General features: G+C 53.5%; 1 protein-coding gene across 2 annotated transcripts in view; it reads right to left on the reverse strand.

Moving 5' to 3' along the window:
* LOC144298260 (fer-1-like protein 4) overlaps positions 1 to 7,076 on the reverse strand; it is a 34,624-nt gene extending 27,548 nt beyond the window's left edge. The window contains exons 1-15 of one of the 2 annotated variants that reach the window (XM_077872911.1): positions 6,962 to 7,076; positions 6,408 to 6,463; positions 5,949 to 6,037; positions 5,754 to 5,853; positions 4,344 to 4,434; positions 4,122 to 4,164; positions 3,477 to 3,638; positions 2,894 to 2,954; positions 2,644 to 2,775; positions 2,349 to 2,411; positions 2,179 to 2,263; positions 1,809 to 1,968; positions 1,510 to 1,693; positions 1,230 to 1,416; positions 271 to 629 (exon numbers count right to left, since the gene is read on the reverse strand). In XM_077872911.1, coding sequence (XP_077729037.1) covers positions 271 to 629; positions 1,230 to 1,416; positions 1,510 to 1,693; positions 1,809 to 1,968; positions 2,179 to 2,263; positions 2,349 to 2,411; positions 2,644 to 2,775; positions 2,894 to 2,954; positions 3,477 to 3,638; positions 4,122 to 4,164; positions 4,344 to 4,434; positions 5,754 to 5,853; positions 5,949 to 6,037; positions 6,408 to 6,463; positions 6,962 to 7,040 — 1,851 coding nt within the window. In that variant the 5' untranslated portion in view covers positions 7,041 to 7,076. Of the gene's footprint in view, positions 1 to 270; positions 630 to 1,229; positions 1,417 to 1,509; positions 1,969 to 2,178; positions 2,264 to 2,348; positions 2,412 to 2,643; positions 2,776 to 2,893; positions 2,955 to 3,476; positions 3,639 to 4,121; positions 4,165 to 4,343; positions 4,435 to 5,753; positions 5,854 to 5,948; positions 6,038 to 6,407; positions 6,464 to 6,961 lie in introns of those variants that run through there. The other variant, XM_077872910.1, reaches the window with a different exon arrangement.
* Positions 7,077 to 9,515: the final 2,439 nt, after the last annotated feature.

A 9,515-nucleotide genomic window follows, 5' to 3' on the forward strand; every position in this document is an offset into this window, starting at 1 on the left:
GATTGCAACCCTACTTTGCTTGGCCACAAGGCCCACTGAAAGAGGCGGCAACCAAGGCCTATATATGTCACTACAAGTATCCCAATTCTGATTGGTCAGCCCCCTCCCTACACATATGTATATTCACAAAAGCACATGTATACACACACACTGCATTCTTTATCCACACCCCAAAATTCAGACTCCACCTCCTGTGTTAAATGCCTATGAGCCAGTTAACACCCCAGAGCTGAGAGTGACCCTATTGCTTTGCTAAACCCCAGCCCCCACCTCTGGCAGAGGCAGCAACTCCTCCACCTCCACCTCCATGGCACTAGGAATCTCAGGACCATCACCACTGGAGCTGGCATCCAGGTGCTGTGGGATCCCCATTGGGGTCTGGTCCCGCCTGGCTTTCTTCTTCTTTCTCATGAGCCGGGACAATCTCGGCCCCTGTGGGGCCTGAGGAGGCTCCGGTTCTGCTCTCCCGTCCGACACTTCCATAGACACAGCCACCAGGAGGCGGCCACGGAACCAATTGCCTTGGCCAAAGCCTTCATTGAGACTTTGAAGACCATCCCGAAGCCCCCCACTGGGGGGAGATCCATAGAGAGGCAACCATGCCGGGCCGAAGGTGGGGTTAAACCCCGCTGTGGGGGTCAAGAACAGCGTTTTAGAGGGGAGCGTGGGGGCAGATGGGTACCAGGTCAGTCTAGGCAGCACACCCGTATCTTCTGCAAATCCAAGGGGGCGGGGAATCGGCTTGGGCCTTGGCAGCTCTGAGAGGGACAGCTGCGGACCACGGTCACGGACCAAGACGCGAGAGCCACTTCTAAACCGGTCCTGCTCCCCAAGGCGCTGGGGACCCACGGCGCTTAGGCTCTATAGAGGGCCGGAGCCAGAGCCCTGGGGGTGGAGTCACGCCTGGGGCGGAGCTACAGTGATCCCTGGAGGGTCGGGGTGAACCGTCGAAGTGACTGGGCTTGTTTCGGGTCGTGATTGCGCAGGGAGGGCACAGCTGGCGTGGTTACTGACTTGCGGCTGTCCTGGGGATTTCGTGGACAGAGGCAACCCGAGAGCGGGGTGCGTAGTCTAGGCTCCGAAGGGAGGGGCCGGCTGGAGCGCAGGGTAGGGCGGCCTGAACGGTCTGAACGGAGCGGGGAGGGCAGGACGGAGTCGCGGTCGCCGAGGGCGGGGCCCAGGGCGGGCGGGGAGCGCGGAGGCAGCAAGCCCCGGCCAGGCGGGCTCACCCGCGCGGCCCGGGTGTGAGATCTGCCTCAGGTCCAGCACGTGCGTGGCGACGGCCACATCGACGAGCGGTGCGTCGTCCCTCAGCTGCAGACGGAGGCCGCGCGTCAGCGGCGGGAAGAGCTCCACGAAACTCAGCTGCTCGTTCCACTCGGGCGCCGCGGTCTGGCCGCGCACGGACGTCTCGCCCTGAGAGCCGCGGCCGAGGCCGGCGGAGAGGGGTCGGGGTCAGCGCGGGCCCAGGGCCTGAGCCTCGGCAAAGCGGGGACGGGAGGGACTTACCTGCTGCCCCAGGAAAGACACGCGCACGTAGGGGTCCATGAGGACGCGCTGGTTCTGCAGGGCGCGGGCCAGACTCCCCAGCAGCCCGGGGCGCAGCGCCTGCAGCCCCTCCGCGCGGAACACGCGCACGCGCAGCCGCGCCCACGGTCTGCGAGCCGGCACCCCGCGCGGCAGGAGCAGGTTCCTAGGGGAGCCGCGCACTGAGGCCGGGGACGCGGCTGTCTCGGGCGCTCCCCCTGTCGCGTCCGGGAGGCTTCCCCGGGTCCTGCTCTCTGCGCCCCGCCCGCACCCCAGCTCACCTCTCCATGTCCAAACTGTGCCCCGGGCCCGGGGCTGGCAGCGGAGGGGGCAGGTCCCCGCGTGCCCGCACAGACAAAGTGACCTTGACGAAGCCTTTGGTCCCGGCGCGGGTGTCCCGGGGATCGTGCAGCGGAGCCCATTTCTGGTAGAAGTGGCCATCTGGGGAGGGAGGGGCGAGCCACAGGTCAGGGGAGACCCGCGAGCCGTCCGGGGCGGTGGGGGGACTGCGCTGACCAGGCCTCAGGCCCAACTCGGTAGGGAGGCTTCGGAAGAGGCTGGTCTCCAGAGTTAGTATCTAGGGATCAGGGCCTAGAGGGTCAGTTTCCCCTGTCAGTGCAGAGGAGTCTAAAGGAGAGGAGGGTTCGGTACCTGGCTGGTCGAAGATAATGCCCAAGTCCATCCTGAAGGTGCCTATCCGGGAGGCCATAAAGGGGAGGGTCTGCGAATGGAAAGCCTGGGGGAAGGTGGGGTTAGTTCTGGAGCTTCGGCATCCTCCTTTCTCCGGCAGACACCTCTCATCCCTACCCGCCTCGCCTCACCGTAATCTCCAGGAGCAAGTCTTGGAGGTGAAGCCGGGTCTCGTGAAATTCGAACAAGAAGTACTAGGTTGAGGTAGGATAACCAGAGGTGAAATAAAGTATATGTGAAGAGTTCACGCCAGCTGGCCCCTGCCTCTTGCAAAGGGAACGCCCTCCTTCCCCTCCTGAAGCTTCTTTACACCCTTGCCCTCCCCAGCCCCTCCAGGCCTCAGCCACTGGCTCACTTGCACGTTGGCCACGCCCCCTCTGCAGACGAGGTAAATCCCGGGTCCCACTCTTCCCTGGTCGCACACACCTCGTTGTAGAAAGGGCAATTAGTCCCACGCTGTGTGGCAGTCACTCGACGCTGTTCCCCAATGCGCACTGCCACGTACGGGTTAATATTGACTCCTACCAGCTTCTGGGCCTCCAGCACTGTTACCCCCACCTAAGGGCACAGAAGCAAGAAAAAAGGAAGCCTTCTCTGCCAAAGTTGGGGGGAAACCCACGTGTGTGGAGAGTAGGTGGTATTCATCAAGGGTTAGGGCCTAGAGGGAGAGCGGTACCTGGAAGTCCTGAGCTCTGGACATCTGGAATGTATCCCCTTGAGTCAGGCCCCCAGCACGGCTGCTGGGAAAGACATGGTCAGCTCCTACTTCACTTCCTCTCCCTGACCACCTACACACTCTTTCTGGGTACTAGGGATTAGATCTCCTCTCTCTGTGAACTTCTGGATTCTGAGTCCTTTCAGTCTGTCTTGCATCCATCTCAACTATACCACCCGAATCTGACTCATTCTTGGAGTCGTGAAACCATTCATTTATTCAACAGAGATCTGTTGAACTCCTACTATGTGCCAGACCTATTTTAGGTCCTGGGACACCACAGGGAATGAAAGGGACAAAATTCCTTACCCTCATCAAGCATTCACCCCCTAAGGGGGCTCCAGAAGCTCTAGGTGGACCAGTGTGACTGTGGCAGTGTGTATGTCTAGGAGTAAGTGACCCTTCACCCCAGGATAGCCACTCCTCACCCATACTTTAGGATTGTGTGCTTTTGAGTGTGGATGAGCATGGGCCTACATGTATAAGAGTGTGAGGCTGACACTCTGGTGGGTGTGGGAGCAGGAGTGCAGTGGGTACAAATTACCTCTTGAGGTGGCTGAATACGACACCGGAGAGCTCCACATCAGGCTCGTCCTCCAGCTCCAGCTCCAGCTCCAGCTCGTCTTCGTCATCCTGCTGAGCTAGGCCTCGAGCTAGCCTGTGGCCCAATGCTACTGCCCGCCGCTCCAGCCGGGCCTCCCCGGGCCTGATAGGAAAGGCTTTCTTTTCTTTTTTTCTTTTTTTTTTTTTTAATTTTTTTTTATTTATTTATGATAGTCACGCACAGAGAGAGAGAGAGGCAGAGACACAGGCAGAGGGAGAAGCAGGCTCCATGCACCGGGAGCCCGACGTGGGATTCGATCCCGGGTCTCCAGGATCACGCCCTGGGCCAAAGGCAGGCGCTAAACCACTGCGCCACCCAGGGATCCCAGGAAAGGCTTTCAAGGGACCTATCACCCATCCTGGACACCCTTGACTTTCCTGGTCCTAGGACAGACCTCTGACCTTCAGGCTGATCCCACTATTGCCAAGACTAATCCAAAATTCCAGAACTGACTCCTGATTCTAAGACTGACTTCTCACCCTAGAATTGATTGAATACTGACCCCGGGCCCTGGAACAGACCCTATTTCACTGACTCTTAATCTAAGACTGACTTGGTAACCCCAGATCATCCCCACATACTTACTCCAGCTCCTGGAAGCCCACATTGGGAATGATCAGTTCTGAGCAGGAAGGAGGATAAATGAAAGGAATGAGGGGCCATGCATGACTACAGAGCTGCCCATACTGGGCAGCATGGGTCCAAGGGTCCCCATATCCAGCAGATATCCAGAGAAGAATTAGGTTCTGCTGAGGTTGGGACAATCAGACTTTGCTTAGATTGCAGGAGGTGGGAGTGGGGGTTATCTGTCCTGGATGGATGTTCCAAAATCCTCCTCTGCCCAGGCTCCAGTTGCACCCTCTGGGGGCTGATACTTCAGGTCAAGCTCCACCTGGATCTGAAACCAGACACACAGTGTGCCCTCAAACTGCCTGGGGCTAAGAGAAATCCAAAGACAGAGCCTTTTACTCCATCTATACACAGAGACCCCCCTGGCCTGCATCTGTGATGACTTGGTGATACCTCTCTGGTCATTAATAATATTGACTAATTACAACCCATTAAGAACTTAGCATGTGCAAGTTACCACCTGAAGGGGCCAAACACGACTCCAGGATTTTCTCATTGCTCTTGGAAATTCATTACTGTGGCCTTCACAGCTATGCATGGTCTGGCCCCTGCTGACCTTTCTGGTCCTGTTTTATATGGGGTCTACTCCTGCTCTGTATCTCAGTTATGCTCTCTCAGAGTGCTGGGATTTTGCATATGCCAGTTCTTCTGCCTGGAACATTCTCCCTTCCCACTTAGTTAACTCCCATCATTCTTCCATTCCAAGTTCAACCACTACTTCCTCAAGGACCACCAAATAGGTTGCATCCTTTTGTTATACACTTTTACAGCCCCCCCCCTTTTTAAAGATTTTATTTATTTATGCATGAGAGACACACAGAGAGAGAGACAGAGACACAGGCAGAGGGAGAGGTTCCATGCAGGGAGCCCAACATGGGACTTGATCCTGGGACTCCAGGACCACGCCCTGGACCGAAGGCAGGCACCAAACCGCTGAGCCATCCAGGGATCCCCTCCAGCCCCCTTTTGTAACACCCATCAGTGACAATTTTGCATTTATTCATGAGAAAATTTGTTTAATGTTTGCCTCTTTCTTTAGATATGGAACTCTAAGTGGGCAAATCCTTATCTGGTTGTGCTCACCACTCGTCACCTGGCACAGTTTATAATTAGAGCTAACAAACAACAGACTGAAAAGTTCAATATTTCCTATGACTCCACATAATGTAAATGAGGAAGTAGCTTAGTGAAGCTAAATCACTTGTCCAAGTTCTCAGCTGGGAAATGGTAGATCTGAGATTTGAACCCAGGTCCATTCCCACCAGGTTATATGACCCTTCATGAAATACCAGGAAAATCCAGCCAGGTTCATCTTTGCCTCTCATGAGAACTGAGTCTCCTACCGGACCAGGGAGCAGAACAGAACTCTTTATCTTCCCCCACTGCCACACCCCTGGTCCTCAGGGCTGAGCCTGGCTCTTGGCCCATGTAAAACTTCAGCAGGGGCTACAATGAAAGGAGCCCTAGGTGGGGGGCCTTGTTATCAGTCCTGTCTGGATCTGGGTTTTTCCTTCTGAAAAATGGAACTCTCTATCTAGAGGGACTTTCAGGCTTGGGAGTGGCAGGCTGAGAACTGGTGAGACTCACTGGGGACAGTCGCAGATTTTCATCCACTAGGGCCTCCCGTAGCACCAAATGCCCAGTACTCTGTAGCTGCTGCAGGGAGATCACCAGGGTCCCCAGAGACCTGCAGGCGTGGCAGGGAGCAGAAGAATGACCCAGGGGAATGGCTCCCTGCCACACCCAGTCCCATCTGCATCCTTGGCTCCCCAGGCTACTTACCTGGAGCTGAAAACACGGCTGCAGTTAACCACCTGCACAGACAGACACTCCCCAACTAGTGGAGCCCCATAGTGTGGCCAACGGAACAGCTGGGGGTAGGAAGAATTTTGTGATACACAATGCTGGGTTGACCCTGACCCCCCCAGTCCAGAGTCCATCCTAGCCCTGAGACAGGATCCAATCCTCCAAACGTGGAGCTAACTCTATGAATATTGTCCCAAACCTGGAACCAGCTTCTCCTCCAACATAGAGTTGACTCTGATCTGAGGGTAACTACCAGTCAAGAACTAATCCCCCAGTCTTGATTCTGACTGGGTCCAGCTTCTCAAGCCTGAGATTGACCTTCCTTCCTGAGAATACAGTTTCCCAACCCAGAAATATGTCCCCCAACTCATCTAAAGAGGGACTTAGATGCGGCACAGATCAGCTTCTCCCCATCCAGGACCCAACCCCACTCACCTCATCAATATCTGCTTCTCGACCACAGTGAATTCTCCTTGTTTTCTGGGTGAAGCCTGCTCAGAATGGAAACTAGTCAAGGGGTGTCTGGGTGGCTCAGTGGGTTAAGCATCTGCCTTCAGCTCAGGTCATAATCCCAAGGTCCTGGGATCGAGCCCCACATTGTGCTCCCTTCTCAGAGGGAAGCATGCTTCTCCCTCTCCCTCTGCCATCCTTCCCCCACTTGTGCTTTCTGACTCTCTTTGTCAAATAAATAAATAAAATCTTTAGGAAAAAAAAAAAGGAATTGAAACTACTCATTTACCAGGCCCTCCCCACAAAACACACACACACACACACACACACACGCATACATGGCCCAGGGTCCAGTCCCCCTGGGTTCACTGTTAAAGAGAGGTAGAAGATGAATAGGGAAAGAGGCAGAGAATTCATCTGGGGGAGGAAGGAGACGGGCTGGAGAGATGCCTAGGCTCTGGACTGGGGGCCTAGAGAATGGAGAAATGAGAGCAACCCCCCAACTCCAAAAATGTTTAGAGCACCCTTTCAAGCCTCACCACGAAAGTTGAGCATCACTTGTCGGTCATGGGTGCCTGGCAGCCCTGTCAGTCGCCTCACACACACGGTCAGAGCCATTGTCCCAGGGCCACTGGCTCTCCCTCTGCCCGGCTGCCCGCCTGCCCACCTGCCCGCTCACGGGAATCACCTCTGACTCAACTGGACTCACCCAACAGGTTGAGCAATTCCTTCCCTTTAGTCAAACACAGGCCAGCCTGGGGGTCATGGGTGGAGAGGGAACCAAAGGACTGAGAAAGAGGGGTAAGGTCCCTGTGGTCAGCTCAATCCTCCCTGCCTGCACCAGCTTTAGCCTCCATCTTGCATGCATCCTTGTGAAGTGGGAGCTGGGTTAAGGTGGAGTGGAGTCAAGGGGAGAGTCAGAACCCTAGTCTGTCCCCATTAGCCAGTGAGGCCTTGAGGTACAAGTCTCATGGTGCTCCTTATTCATCTCTCTGTCCTCGATGCCCAGCTGAGGGTCTGGCACATGGTAGACCCTCCAAAATATGACTAAATAAATTGATTATTTAATTATGATTAGTAAATGAATACCCTAGTCCCTGGCATTAATGCTGTAGATACTCAACACCTTTGAATTAATGAGTGGTTGAATGTATGTCCCTAACTGGAATGTAGCAAGTGTTCAGAACACTTTTTTTAAAAGATTTTATTTATTTATTCATGAGAGAGAGAGAGAGAGAGAAGCAGAGGGAGTAGCAGGCTCCATGCAGGAAACCCGATGTGGGACTCAATCCCCCGTCTCCAGGATTAGGCCCTGGGCTGAAGGTGGTGCTAAACCGCTGAGCCACCCGGCTGCCCTTCAGAACACTTCTTACTTAACCAGGAGCCAGAGGGCCTTAACCTGGGGACATGGGGTCCTACTAGTGGGACCATAGATAAGCTCCAGGAAGTCTGAAAATTCTTGAAATCATCTATAAAATATTGAGCAATTGTGCATTTTTTCTGGACATAGAGCTCCTCGCTTAGGTTAGTAACCCTTAAACAGATGTGCAGTACTTTTACTGAATGAAGGAATGTACACCATAGTTTAAACCCCTGTGTGATTGTAACTATGTGTTGAGTGCATATCCTGGCCATCCATTTAATCACTCTGTTTTTTTTTTTTTTTTAATCACTCTGTTTAATGACACTTCTTATATGTAAGACTTGTGCTATGCCACCATGTAGGGGATGAGATGCAGCCACAGAGGTAAATCAGACATGTTCTCTGTCTTCCAGTAGCTTCATGGACTCCAACACCAAAGTGTAGAAAGACTGCAATTCCCATCAGAGCAGGAAAGGGTCAGGACTCAGGAACTCAAGAGGAGGGAGGCCAGAGGTACTTCCCCTGAGGAGGGAGTGTTTAAGATGGGATTTGAGGGGATGCCTGCCTGGCTCCATCAGTAGAGCATGTGACTCTTGATCTCAGGGTCATGAGTTCAAGGCCCACATTGGGTATGGAGTTTACTTAAAAAATAAATTAATTAAATAAAATGGGTTTTGAGGACAGGAGTTAAACAGAGAAGACATCAAGGCAGTGAGAAGGAATGCAGGGTGTGTTCCAGAACCTATGATGTGTCATTTTGGCCTGTGTACAAGGAATGTATCAGGCAGCAGCAGAGATAAGATTAGACCTTCAGAGGATCTGGGTCTTGCTGTGTGGCCTCGAGCCAGACATAGTCTCTCCTTGTGCTTCAGCTTCTCTGATTCAACAGAGGGGTTGGAAAGCCCTGTTCTACCTGTTTCCTGTTAGCTGTTCAAACAAGCTTTGAGGTCTACAAAACATCAGATTATCAGGCATGGGTTGTTCTTTTTTTTTTTTAAGATTTTATTTATTTATTAATGAGAGACAGAGACTTAGAGGTAGAGACGAGACATAGGCAGAGGGAGAAGCAGGTTCCATGCAGGGAGCCCAATGTGGGACTCGATCCTCAGACCAGGATCACACCCTGAGCTGAAGGCAGATGCTCAACCGCTGAGCCACCCAGGCGACTCGGGTTGTTGTATTTTTTTAAAAATATTTTATGTATTTATTACTGAGAGGCAGAGAGAGAGAGAGAGAGAGAGAGAGAGAGGCAGAGACACAGGCAGAGGGAGAAGCAGGCTCCATGCAGGGAGCCCGACGTGGGACTTGGTCCCAGGTCTCCAGGATCACGCCCTGGGCTGAAGGCAGAGCTAAACTGCTGGGCCACCAGGCCTGCCCATGGGTTGTTCTATTTTTAAGTAAGGTCTAGGTTAGACCTCAAGGCCCCAGATGTTGGGGGAGGGCTTCATCTTCCAGTTGACAGATAGGGGCAATGAGATCCAAAGAAGGGCAGGGAATGCCTGGATCTCTCAGTCTGTTGAGTCTCTGCCTTCAGCTCAGGTCATGATCCTGGGGTCCTGGGATTGGGCCCTACATCAGTCTCCCTGCTCAGTGGGGAGTCTGCTTCTCCCTCTACTCCTCCCCATCCCACTCATACTGTCTATCTCATATAAATAAATAAAATCTCAAAAAAAAAAAAAAAAAAAGGCAGAGTGGGGGACCAGAATTCTTAGCTTGCAGTGTCTTAGTCT

Source organism: Canis aureus, chromosome 26, assembly GCF_053574225.1.
Source record: "Canis aureus isolate CA01 chromosome 26, VMU_Caureus_v.1.0, whole genome shotgun sequence".
In the NCBI taxonomy this organism is placed as follows: Eukaryota; Metazoa; Chordata; class Mammalia; order Carnivora; family Canidae; genus Canis; species Canis aureus.